Raw genomic sequence first — 14,166 nt, 5'->3', positions numbered from 1 at the left:
CCCTCCTCCCTCTCTGTTCCTCCTCCCCGTTCTCCCTTTTATAGTCCTCCCTCTCTTCCTCCTGCTCCTCTCTCTCTCTCTCTCTCTCTCTCTCTCTCTCTCTCTCTCTCTCTTTCTTTCTCTCTCTCTCTCTCTCTCCTTCCTCCATTCCTTCATTCCTCTCTTTTCATTCCTCACATTTGATTCATGATGCCCTAATATTTATCTGCATCATTTTATGCACAGCTGTATTTTGTCACTTGGGTTTCCTAGAATACTAATAATTTAATAAAATAATTTTTATTTTTGCTTTGTGTACATTTTGTATTTTTTCCTCCCCTGCAGAATTATGACTTAAAATTATAATTAAAGAAATCCATCAGTAAAGACAACGGAATTTTCATGTCTCCATTAGTAAAACCACCACTCAGTTTGTACTTTTGCTACCTTATCACTTGTGTTTCTTTCCAATGTTAAAAATGTGCCTATAGTTATAGCATTGATAAACATGGAATTACTTTTGAAAGACTTTTTTTTTTCACTTAAGTTATTACTAAGTGATTGTGGTTTAACACAAGATTCTTTTGGTTTAATCTCAGAATCTCTGTGAATTTATCTTTTCCATTGGAACAATCAAACAGTAGTCTAATATGCTTTAGTTTGTACCCTCTCAGCCAAGTTCTGTCTGCATTAACCAGTTTATTCTATGACAAGTTGCTTAACAGATGTCATTCTGGGGAGAACAATGAAGCCAAATACTTGTGCAGTGGCTAACATTACTCTAACTTTGATCACTTTTGTTCAGCACATCAGTCTGGCATTGTGCTTTATACCAACATAACACTATAGCCAGAACATGCTTTTCAGGCCTAGAATAGCAAAGGAATGTTATTCAATTCAGTGCAGTTACAGATGAGTTAATGAAAGAAGAAAAATACTGTTTATTTCATAATACCATATTGTTGTGTTTTGGAATTAAGGTGGAATCTAAAGAATCCCACTCTGAAGTTATTTGTATACTCAACTTATAGTGTTTGTGTATACTATCCTATGCTGGGGTAGCCTTGCTACAGCCTTTCCAACAAATAAAACATTGGTCCTGCCTTTTTTTTTTCCTTTCAAAAATAGTTGATGAAGCTTGGTGTATCTAGGCAACATATTTGAAAAATAACTTTAAGAAAGGGATATTTTTGGCCTTGAGGACTAAAGTCTTCTCATATTCCCCTCTTTTGTCCTTTCCCTTTTTTTATTACTATAATGCTTTGGGTTTATGGAACACCTTTCTCCTTAAAAGTGCAAATGTTTAAGCATGACAAAACAGTCTCAGCTAGTGGAAGTGGTCAGAGGTTAGCCCAGTTGCATTTGGTGAAACTGTTGTGTTGATAATGACTAACGAAAATTTCCAAACTTAATGTGACTGACCATAAACAAAATACTGCATGGTAGACTGACCATTGCTAAGAACCTCTGAAGAAAAGCTGTTTGTTTGAATTGAGTGAGGATCAAGCCATGCCCCCAAGCCTCTCAGTTCTCACTTACTAAGTCTTTTTTCACAGGTGTACATTAGAGATAAAAATAGATTGAGTTCCCCTGTTGTGTTTTGGTTTTTTCCTTTCCCCAGTGAACATGCATCTCTGTTTCACTGGCAATGTAACTTAGATGTGTTTATGTATAATAAACAGTAATGTGATACAAAATGCTGAAATTGGACAACATGATATTTTAGACTTTTGCATTTTAAAAACATGAATGAAGACTGCTTGTTTTCCATATTGAAGTCTTATTATGTAGAACATATTGTGCGAAACATCCAATACTAGCTTCATTTGTTACAGTAGTGTAATCCCATAACTATCCCGAAGAGTTAAGACATAATCTCTCCATTCTTACAATTTGATCATTTATTTTATTTTTATATATGGAACAAAATAGAATTTTTATAACCTATTTAAAACTGAAGAAAGATATGATACTTCTTAATTACTGGAGAACATAGAGTTTATTTAACCTTCCAGTATTTTATTCTGATAAATTACCTACCCCCACTTTTTTTTTTAAGTGAGTGGTATAATATTGCATGTTGAGAAAAGTAGTTTTTCATCTTTAGCAGTATTTAAAATAAGTATCATTACTGTACTTTCTTTTCAGGAAGGGCTTAAATAGTATATTACGGATAGCTCTCAGTTAATAAATATTCTGTTGAAATAGTTTTTAATTTGGCATAATTTCAAAGAAATAACCTGTGCTGCTTTATTAATAAGTTTTGATATCTTTGAAGCTTACATCAAACAATAAAAATAACTTCATGATTTCTCTCCTTTCCCTCCAAAAAAAAAAAAGACCACTATTCTCTTTCCCACATAGAAACTTGAAACACACCTTTTGTTTAAATTATTGTACATCTTGAGTCATTTCAAAATTAAATAGATTATAAAAATATATAATTATAGTCTGTTTGAGGTGTACTATGTACTTGTAGTTTCTTAGTTGAAAAAAACTTGAAACCATTCAGGGATATATAAAAACAATTGGCAGAGAGGGGCATGTTTCTTGAACTGTTATTTCATCTAGCCTTCACTGAGAATCTGCTTTTAAATTTGGTTTAGATTTGTTTTACAAAAATTTTCTGACTTGTGTTATCCTAGTTTTAGATTCTTCTTTTGAATCTAGAAGAAAACAGAGGAAATACAGTGTATACCACATAAATTGGCAACTATCCCGAATCATAGGGAAACCTGTTTTAATTGTGTTGTCTCTTTCTTTTTACAGGTAAAAAGAAATGTGTATGACCTTACGAGTATCCCTGTTCGCCATCAGTTATGGGAAGGTTGGCCAGCTTCTGCCACAGATGACTCAGTAAGTGACAGTTGACTTATCAGCTTTATAACTTCTCTCTTTTGCCACTTTCTGTCTAATTGGCTGTGATAATAAGCAGAAACAAATACTTTGAATGGTCCATTAAAAAAAATTTATAAATCAAATGTGAAAATAAGGAGTTGTAATCATTTGAGTTCACTTACAGAACAGATATCATAAGCCAAGTATATCAGCATTCTGTTCATAATACTGCAGTATTAAAATCGGGAACTTAATGCTGCTTGATTTGACTTAAATTTTTCCTTGATGAAAACAATATTCAGATATTGCTAATGAAATGTCCCAAACATAAAAAATATTTTTCCTGAATGACAGATATCTCAAAATCAACCTAATCATTACATATTTAATTTTAAAACTACATTTTTCATAGTAGACTAGTACTTTTTTAAAAAAGCTAATTTTTTACGGTTAATATTAATAGGACTTTATTCTTAAATATACCCATAATTTTCACTACCATAAACATTTAGTTTGTCATTTTTACCTGTTATTATATCTATTTATAATGATTTTTTGCTACGGTAAATTTTTAAACCTTTTCTATTTCTTCCCTGTTTCTAAGTGATTATTCTTTTCCAAGAAAGTACATTTTATCATCTAAGGAGGCCGACTGAAATGGCGTTTTGGCCACTTTTACCCATTATCTTGATTGTTCTAGCCAGATGCCCATTTTTTAAGATAAAAATGAGAATGTTTCAAGAATTCTGAAGTTAAGTCTAATTTTTAAAATAAATGAGGCTGAAAAATTGAAAGTTGGTAAACATCTTATAGTAATAAGTACCCAAATAATGATTTTAAGACTTGAAATACCTTTTTGTATTTTCTAGTAAGTATTACATTTCTATCTGGATAATAATTACTCTTCTTCTCTAAGCACTGCCATCATACATTTGTATATGAAGGAATTCTTTGTGGAAGACAGAAACGTTTTTAAACAATTTGTGTATGTAGATGCTACATGCGTCTAATTATTCCACAATCTAAACACTGTGCCTTTGGGAAATGCTTTGTGAATCATGAAACTTTAAAATAATCAGAAGATAACAAAGCTTTTTTGTAAAGTGAACCCTTCCAAAAAAATATTGTTTATGTACAGCCACTTACATTTATTTCTAAACAACTGATTTGAACATTGATATTATAGTATATCATTAAATTTTTTGGCTGGTTGTCCATGGCTAAGAGGGAGGCATGTGGTTGTTGGTTTTAGTTTGTTTTTCTTTTCCCCTGGTGGAGTGAGGAATTTGACAGAAAATGTAGTACATTTAATTTTAGAAAAATAAGATAGTAATTTTCATAAATGATAGACTTTCCTGAGGAGACGTGAATAAACCACAAATGTTTTTAGCATTGTCTAATAACCCAGTACAAGAAATAATAACATTAATAGGAGAAAATCAGATCTCAGCATGCCACTTAAATTCTCTGAGCTTCCATTACCTCTCATTTGCAGCATTGTTATAAGGATTAGCAATGATATGTATATAGTACCTGGCTCATATTAGACACTCAATAAATGAGGTCAGTATTATAATTAATATTAACATAACTCAGGAAAGGATCGCAGGCAAGAATTGACTGGTTTAAGTAAATGAAATGTTATCTGAGATTTGCTTCAAAATAACCTATGGGGTTGGGGATTGAGGGAGGATAAATCCAAGTTAGCTATCTACAGTATTAATCATTGTTAAAGCTGAGTGATGTGTATATGGGGTCTATTATACTATTCTCTCAACTTTTGTATATATTTGAAAACTTCTGTAATAAAAAGTTTAAAGCAAAAATAATTGTCTGGCTTAAGAGCAAGAACATCAGGTAGTAAAGTCCAGAAATGTAAGACTTCACATTTGGGTTGGAAAAGCCAACTGCTCTTGGATGCCACACTTGTAGAGACCAGTCAGTCTGAGAGAGGCTTATCAGGTACAAGTTCCAAGAGTGATAGGCAAATTTAGTGAAATACGATAAATCCTTCTGTAGCATAGGGCCTTATACGTTTTAAGTATTAAATCATTGAATTGAGTTCACACCATCTTTTATGAGGCCCATGTTTTAATGATTGTTATAACATTTAAATTTTTACCAAGAGTTCTAGTGCAATTTCATCACTATAGGAAAACAGGTAAAACTCACCATATCCAAGATTATAATGCTACCTGGTCCTGTATCTAAGTCACAGGAAACACAAGAGGTAATCTCCCTAAGAGGCTTGATTCTTTTTGCCTCATTATTCATATTTGCACCTTGTCCCAGAACCTGTGAAATGATGCCTGCCCACACCTCCCCAGAGCAAATGTTGCCACATTGGCAGGATGTTGCCTTGTGCTGCATGATTTGATACAACAAAGATGTTTAGGGCCAGGATGCTTTTAATTGGTGCCATAACAGATCCACTAGCTCCAGTGCTTGAGTTTTGGCAAAAATGGCTTATAACTGTAGTCTTCTAAGGAGACCCTAGCCAAAGAAATGTCGTGAAACCTTTCTTTCATTAGGACTATAAAAACTCATAAAGCTGGTGCTTGGAATCTGTATTGTTGCAGGCGATGATGTTTTTATATTTATTTAAATCACTCAAGTGGAGGCATCTGCTACAAACCAAGATTGTCCTCACAGCTTAGGGCATGAAATGCGTACAGCTGAGAAATGTCAGCTGTGTAAACAGCCCGAAATGTGTTACCAACAAAAATATAATTAATTTCTTTCCAAGACAATGTGCCACATAACTTAATACTTAGAATGATTTAACTTTCAGAGAAAGCACCTGAACATTTTCTTTCCAGTGCCAGAGTCGAGTATTGGTTATAAAGGTCTTTAAAAGTGAGGTTAGTTTGCACCGTTCCTGCTCAGTTGCAGAGTTTGTATAGCTTGGAATATATCATAGCTTTAAATTCAAGTGGTGTCCATGAATTTTTGGAAATATCTTAGATCAAGAACTTAATGGATTTGGAATGATGGGAAAGCTCTAAAATTAGATTGTGACAATGGTTGAGTAACTGTAAATTTACTAAAAATCACTGAATTGAACACTTTAAAAACGAGTAAACTTTATGGTGTATAAACTGTACCTCAGTAAAGCTATTTTTTAAAAGAACTTAATGAAGAACTAGATTAAAATACTTTTTCTTTTATGCTTTTATGTTGCATGAGAAATACTTTGCTATAACACAGGAGATATTTCCCCTCAGTGTATTTCTCATTAACCTTTGACTTGGCAAACAGGACAAAGAAATAGACTTCTTATAATTCAATTCTTGTGTAACCTTGAGTGTCTTATGAACCCCATAGACTCCAGTCTTTTGCCATTTTCAGCACTACTCGGTGAAGTCAACAATTGTTCAAAACATTGTTGCCCCATCTCCCTTCAGAGTTAAAAATATTTTCTTTGCTTGTAGTTATACTCTAATGGGGTATGGGATACTGTATGAATTGTCAGTAACTCTTTCAGTTCCTTTTGCGCTTTCACCAGGGAAATAGCTATCTAAAGCTTCACCAGTAGGGGAATGTTTTCATGCTGTGACAGTTCAGCTGTGAGAACAAGGAGCTGCAAGTAGGTGAAATCTCATTTTACACTTTAACGAGGACGCTCTTGGTTTCTAGAGAGTAGAAATAATTTTAACACTGTGAATTATGTCTAGACACCTTATTATAATGCAGAAAATTTGAATATATGTAGTTTATAAAATTCCAGGTTTTAATAATGCTGGTACTAGGAGGAAAAATCCTTTAGTTTTTAATACCTTTTTGTTGTTGGCCTTTTTTTTCTTTTGAGATTACTAATGGTCCTCTGTAGTTTCATCATTGGGTAAGGAATGTTAATTCAGAATTTGAGAAATTAGAAATTTTGAATAGGAGGTCTTTAAACATGCGTTAGGAGTCAGAAAGCTACTTATTAAATGCTTTCACATTGAAAATTAGATCATTTCTAAGCAGAACTATTACATAGTGGCTTTTCTATAAAATAAAAGTAAAACAAAACCACACACACCATACTTTCCTTTTTTCTTTTTTTTTTAATTAAAAAGATTTTGTGAATGAGAGAATGTTACCTACTTTGACCCTTCTGATGGGGGCCATTTTCTTCAGTAACTTCCTGATACATTGTGTTGGGCAGGTTTCACTGGATCCCTGCCCTCTATTTTACAGGAACTACTGTCCATATACAGACTCGCACAATTACAAATACTCACCACACTGTAATTACCTACTAACTCATAAGCCTCTGCTATAGTCATTCCATGCATTGCTACAAGATAAATATTTCTGAAGTGCAAAGTGAACACATACAGCCCTCCTTACTTATTTTCAATGGCAGCCCAATACTTGCTGATTATGTACAGATTTTTATGCTGGCATTTAAAACCCTTAATTCTTTGATCTGAAACGTCTCTTCAGGTTTATTTTCATATACAGGCCCAAAGTAAATGCTCAATGAATATTTCTTGAATAAAGGATTGAATGTAATACATAAAATCTCAGCTTTAGCTAAATACTCATTTTTTTGTTTCTCAAATATACTTGGTGCTTCCTCCCACTTTGTCAATTAATCATACTATTCCTTCCACCTGGAATACCTATAGCAATTGTCTTCTTCCTTCAAGACCTTTCTTTTAGAAATTTTGCCTCTATCTCTCTTCTCATGCCATCTTCTTCAACCCTCTTAGAAATTAGTTTATATTTTTGTTCTTCTATTTGAATTATTTTTATTTTTCCTTATTTTGTTTCTTCTCCCTTCATTTCAGTTTTGCTAACAGATGGGAATGGTGAAAAATAGTTTCCCAGAGAAAGGGGCATCTGATTACATTTTAATTTGTGTACAGCAGTCCTCTCTTATCCACGAGGGATACATTCCAAGAGTGGATGTCTGAAAGTGCAGATACTACCAAGCCCTATATATATACTGTATGTTTTCCTATACACACTTACCTTTTCACTTAAAGGAAACACTTCATGGCTTCTCTTTGGCATATTTGAATTGCCAGCATCACTACTCTGGTGCTTTGGGGCCATGATTAAGTAAAATAAAGGTTACTTGAACACAAGCATTGTGATACCGCAACAGTTGCTCTGATAACTGGGAAAGCTACTAAGTGACTAATAGGCAGGTAGAATGTATAGTATGGATACACTGAACAAAGGGATGATTCACATCCCGGGTGGGACGGAGTGGACAGTATGAAATTTCATCACACTACTCAGAACAGCATACCATCTAAAACATATTTTTGTTTATTTCTGAAATTTTTCATTTAGTATTTTCAGACCACAGTTAACCACAGGGAACTGAAATCACAGAAAGCAAAACATAGATAAAGGGGTATACTGTACTTTTGTTTCTTCCTTTTGTCAATTTTAAAAATTGGGAATAAGAACTGTTTTCACCTTTGTATGCTCTGCAGGATCGTAGTGTTTTATACATTCGCTTATTTGAATTGTTCAGAGCTCCACTATCTATCACAATAAACAGTGAATTTGTATGATCATAGTAACTTGATACACTGTTGCAGAAATAGGTTTATTTTCCTTCTAATAAAATTCATATTACAAAACTCAATATTTCTTCAGTGGTAAGTAGAATAACAGATGTAAGAGGGGAAGCTTCACTGAGCTGGTTTGTACCAATGTGTGTGTGTGTGTCAGAGAGAGAAAGAGAGAAGTGAGCAGGCCAATACAAGTTTGTCGAATCCCAATATTGCTAAAATTTGGATAAGCTACTTAATGTATGAATTTCAGTTTCCTCGTCTGCAAAAAGAAGATGGTGTTAACACCCTTGAAAGTCTATTGTGAAGATTAAATTGATTAACATGATAGGTTGAACCATAGAAAACTGTCATTTTTAAAGGACAAAATGATTGAATATTAACAATGTCATATGGTTTTACCTAATATGTAAAGTACATAATATAATGCAGGGTTTGGCGGTTAAGACTGTCAGCCCAAATCCCAGTCACCATCTGTTTTCGTAAATAATATTTTATTGGAACATGGTCACACCCATTTGTTTCTGTATTGTGTACAGCTGCTTTTACACTATAACTAACAGTAGGGATGTTTAGTTGCAACAAAACCACATGGCCCACAGAGCCTAAAATATCTGCTATTTGGTCTTTTACAGAAAAAGTTTGCCAACCCCTGGTGTAATGTCTGGCATTTAGTAGGCATTCAACAAACATTGGCTCCTTTTCTCTTGAGTAAGCATTTCTTTTATCGCATACACATGCAGAATCAGGAGCATTCTTTGAGTAGCTTCAGGGTCATCTTATGCTATTTAAATTACTTTGTTAGCCTGTCCTAGGTTAGACAGATTTAAGCAATCTTTGCTCATTTTCACTGGCTTTTTCTTTATTTGGCAAGGTCATGGATAATGTTGCTTCTGGTGGTAGTGAGACTCAGTAGCTTTAGAGGGTTCATTGCCCTTGTCAACATATAGAGTCTTTTACAAATAACACAGGCAAAGACTAAACAGACAGAAAGAACAGCCTTGAAAGCAATAGAAGAAAGTTTGACTTTAAAAGGAATAAAAAGTTGTGAAATGGACTATACCCTTAACAGAGAGAATGAAAAGTTCAAGAAGGTGGATGATGCACTCAAGGGACACATTTACTCCATCAGTATGAGCGAGACTACATGGAAGTGAGCCAGCCCTCAACAGGAAATGTACATGCACTAAGACGTGATGCTGTGAATCCTGATTTCAGTATATTAAAATCTCAAACCTGTAGACGGCTGCTTATGTCCATGATGGGGTAACTGCGATGGGAGTTTTTTTCCCCTCTATAAACAACTAGAAGACTGAATAAAATATGGAAAACAACATTTTCAGATGTTAGACAACAGGTAGTACAGGACTCTGAAGAAAGAAACAAATGAGCTGTATTGTAGTCGTACGTCCTGTCTGGTGGCAATTTCTGGATCCCAGAAAAAGGAGAAGAAACCAAAACGGAACCTGGTGATTTTATTGAGTTTGAAGAGACATAGACTGAAGTTTATAGCAATCAAGGCACCCAAGCTTTGCAAGGCAGAGTAGTAGCGGAGAAAAAGCTCCAGAAAACTAGGTCTTTGGCCGAATACCAATGTGTGCATGCATAGGGTGAAATTCCAGGAGGCTGGGCAAAAAACAGCCGCCGGGAAAAAGAACAATTAACTGGGAGCTGTAAGGCAAACAGTTCTCAGAGCTTCCACAGAATTGAGAGTAGTTTGAGTTCCCACTGACCACAGTAGAGACACCTCAGTGAATACATGGGGCATTCAGGAGATAACCCCCAGAAGAATCACACCTTAGTGCAGTGGATAAACTAGTCCTAGAGTGAAGGCTACTTTAGGGCTACCTTTTTACAAGTTCAAAAACAACTTTGAAAAGGAGCAAGCTGATTAACAGATAACTGCCTATAAGAACAGAGTCCAGCATCCAATGAAAAGTTACTATACATATGACCAAGTAGGAGATCTAACACCAGAAAGCTAATAACCAGAAGAGAAATCACTTCAAAAGAAATAGACATAGAAGTGACTTGGATAATGAAATTAGCAGATAGAGGCTTTAGCTATTATAAATATTATGAATATGCTCAAGGATTTAAAGGTAAACATAAACTTGATGAAGAGAATAAATATATGAAATAGAATAATATATTCTAGAGATAAACGATACAATATCTAAAATGAAAATTTTTCTGGATGGACTTACAGCAGATTAGAAACAGCCAACAGTGAACTTGAAGATACAGCAATAGAAACTAAACTGAAGCACAGAGAGGAAAAAGTCAGGAGTAAATGTACAAAGTATCAGTGACTTCTGGGACAAAATCAAGCAGTCTAATATACATGCAATTGGAGTCCTAGAAGGAGAGAAAAGATGAGGGGTGGGAGGAGGAGGTCAAAAGCAAAAAATATTTTGAAGAAATAATTTCTGAAATATTTCCATATTTGATGAAAACTATAAAACTTATAGATCTGAGAAGCTCATTGAACTCCATGAAAGGTAAACACTAAGGAGTATCATAATCAAATTGCTGAAAACACGTGATTAAGAGAAAAATATGAAAGCAGACAAAGTAGAAAAATACACATTACACAGGGGAACAATTATAGACTCTTTAGCGTTCTCATCAGAAAAAACAGTGGAATGATGTTTTTAAATATTGAAAGCTTTTCCAAGAAAGATAACTTAGAATTCTATATCAGGTGAAAATAATCTTTTAAAACTAAAGGCAAAAATAGACTTTTTCACACAAACAAAAACTGAAGAGAATTTGGTGCTAACCTGCACTACAAGAAATATTAAAGGAAGTTCTTTAGGCAAAGGAAAAAGATAGCAAAATAAACTTGGGTCTATACAGAAGAATGAAATAGAGTTAATAATGGTAAAAATTGGTTAAATGTAAGACATTTTTTCTTATGTTTTTAATTTATTTAAAAGATAACTGTTTAAAGAAAAATAAGTATCATTGAGTTTTGAACATAGGTAGGAGTAAAATATATGACAATAGCACAAAAGACAGAGTGGAATTATACTGTTGTAGTTACATTATACACGAAGTGGTATAATACACATATGCATTGAACATAGTCTGTTGTATCAAAGATGTATATTGTAAACCTTAAAGCAACTACTAAAAAAAAAACCCCAGAAATGTATAGCTAATAAGGCATTAAAAGAGATGGAATAGTTAAAAAAAAAATAAAAAATAAGGCAAAAAAAGGAACAAAGAAAATATGGAATACATACAAAACAAAATAGCAAAGTGGTAGGTTTAAATCCAACCATATTGATAATTACAGTAAATATAAATGGTCTACACATAATTACAGTAAATATAAATGGTCTACACATTAAAGGACAGATGGTCAAAATGAATTTTAAGAAGCTAGTCTCAACTATATGCTGCCTACAAGAAACATCTTTTAAATATGGCAATAATAAGGTAAACATAAATGAGCAGAAAAATATTTACCAGGCAAACTAAATATAAGAAAACTATAAGGACTGTATTAGCATCAGACAAGCTACAGAAAAGGAATATCACCAAGACTGAAGAGAGGCATTTCAGTGATTTAAAGAACAACTCATCGAGAAGACATATCAATCTTAAGTGTATATGCTCCTAATAATACTTTCAAAATATGTGAAGTTAAAACTGACAGGACCAAAAGAATAGACAGGTCCACAATTATAGTTAGAGATTTCACATTCCTGTCTAAGCAATTTACAGGGAAATGACAGATAAGGATATAGGAGATTTGAGCAACACTCTTAACCAATTTAACCAGATTCTTTATAGATACTTCACTCAACAGTAGCAGAATGAAAGTTCTTTTCAAGCTTGCATGGTTCATTCACCAAGATAGACCATAACCTGAACCATAAGTAAACTCTCAGTAAATTTTAGAATATTTTATTTATATATATATATATATATTTTTTTAAGATTTTTATTGGGGAATTGGGGGATGGGAGCAGCGCTGGGAATTGGGGGAAGGGGAACAGACAAGTTGCTGTCGTTTTGTTCTTCAGTCTAGCTGTGGAGGACGTTGCTTCACTGGCCCAAGTTGGCACCATCGTTGCGCTCTTCCCGGGTGAGGCAGATCAGTCGCCGGTCCCTGGACGGCCGCTCACGGCGGCTGCTGGCTGCTCACACTGGCTGCTGGCTACACATGGTAGCTTATGGCAGCCCACTGCCACAGGGGCTGCAGCCTATGCCCACCTGGCGACTCAGGCAGCCCAGCTCCAGGTTGAGCTGTTGTTCAGCATCTTAGCTGTAGAGGGCAGTGTCACTGGCCCTCATATGTGGGATCCGAAATGGGGCCCCCAGGCGTCCCAAGCCAGCTCTTAACCAACGCGCCACTCGGCCTGCCCAAGAGTATTTTAATGAAGAGTATTATATCTTACCAAAACAAAGTTAAATTACATATTTTGTCATTGATGTAATTTACACAAATTATCTTTATTCTTATACAGAATGTTTAATAGTTTGGTGGCATATCCAATATAATCAACAAGAAAGCTACTAAAAGCGACAGGTGCGATTAACAAGGTCACAAGCTACAAGATTAATATACGAAAAAAAGCGTTAGCTATATAGCACCAAAGAACATTTGAAACTGGAATTTTTGAAAAAATTGTACCTTTCATGATTCTATCTAAAAACATGAAATATTTAAGGATAAATCTAACAAAATATGTGTAATACCTGTACATTGAAAACTATAAAATATTGCTGAAAGAAATGAAGTCCTTAAAAATGAGAGCTATATCATGGTCATAGATTGGAACATTCAATATTTAAAGGTGGTAGTTCTCCCCACACTAATCTATGGTTTCACTGCAATCCCAATAAAAAGTCAGTAGCCTATTTTGGTAGAAATTGACAAGTTTTAGTTCTAAAATTTATATGGAAATGTGTAGGACCTGGAATTCCCAAAACTATTTTGAAAAGGTGGAAGACTTATACTGCCTGATTTCAAAAAATAATACAGTGTTCAAGACAATGTGGTTATTTTTATAGAAATAGACATGTAGGTTAATGAACAATATAGGGCATTCAGAAATAGATCTATGTTTGTTTTCCAGTGATTTTGTACAGTGATACCAAAGTAATGTAATGGAGAAAGGTCGGTCTTTTTTAAACAAACGGTGATGGAACAACTGGATACCAATAAGGACAATTTCAACCTTTGCCTTGTACCATACACAAAAAATTATCTCAAAATGGATCATAGACCTAAATGTAAATGCTGCAGGTGTAAAACTGTTGGAAGAAAATATAGGAGAAAATCTTCTAAGACCTTGGGGTAGGAAAAAATTTCTCAGCAAGGACACCTAAAAAGCCCTCACCATAAAAGAAAAAAACTGATAACTTGGACTTCATCACAATTTGTAACTTTTGCTCTTCGAAAGATACCATTTAGAAAAGGAGGGGTAAGCCACAGACTACCAGAAAATATTTACAAAACATATATTGACGAAGGGCCTGTATCCATATTGCAGAAAGAAGTCTTACAACCAAATAATAACACAGGAGAATTTGGGGAGGTGATAGAAATGTTCAATATTTTGATTGGGGTATTGGTGGTTACAAGAGTGTGTGTATATATATTAAAACTCCTTGAACAAGTATACTTAAAATGGGTGGGTTTTATTGTAGGTAAGTGAACCTCAATAAATTTTAACAGGTGGTTTAGGGTGAATATGTTGATCTGCAACCATAACTGAGAAGGTGAAATGCAGAACCAGTATTCAACTCCAAATTTTCCCCTCCCTGATGCCAGTGTTCTTTTTCTTATACTGTGTTTCTTATGTGTCCCATGTTTCTC

The 14,166-nt window shown here is 34.3% G+C and overlaps 1 protein-coding gene across 1 annotated transcript in view; it reads left to right on the top strand.

The window, feature by feature from the left end:
• Positions 1–14,166, top strand: part of FAF1 (Fas associated factor 1) — a 409,817-nt gene that overhangs the window by 210,505 nt on the left and 185,146 nt on the right. Inside the window, exon 8 of the mRNA XM_019656527.1 lies at positions 2,749–2,835. Within this exon, the coding sequence (XP_019512072.1) occupies positions 2,749–2,835 (87 nt within the window). The remainder of the gene's footprint in view (positions 1–2,748; positions 2,836–14,166) is intronic.

This window comes from Hipposideros armiger, unplaced genomic scaffold (assembly GCF_001890085.2).
Source record: "Hipposideros armiger isolate ML-2016 unplaced genomic scaffold, ASM189008v1 scaffold_261, whole genome shotgun sequence".
Taxonomy (NCBI): domain Eukaryota; kingdom Metazoa; phylum Chordata; class Mammalia; order Chiroptera; family Hipposideridae; genus Hipposideros; species Hipposideros armiger.
Note: the sequence above shows the minus strand (reverse complement) of the source record. Positions and strands in the feature narration are given on the sequence as shown.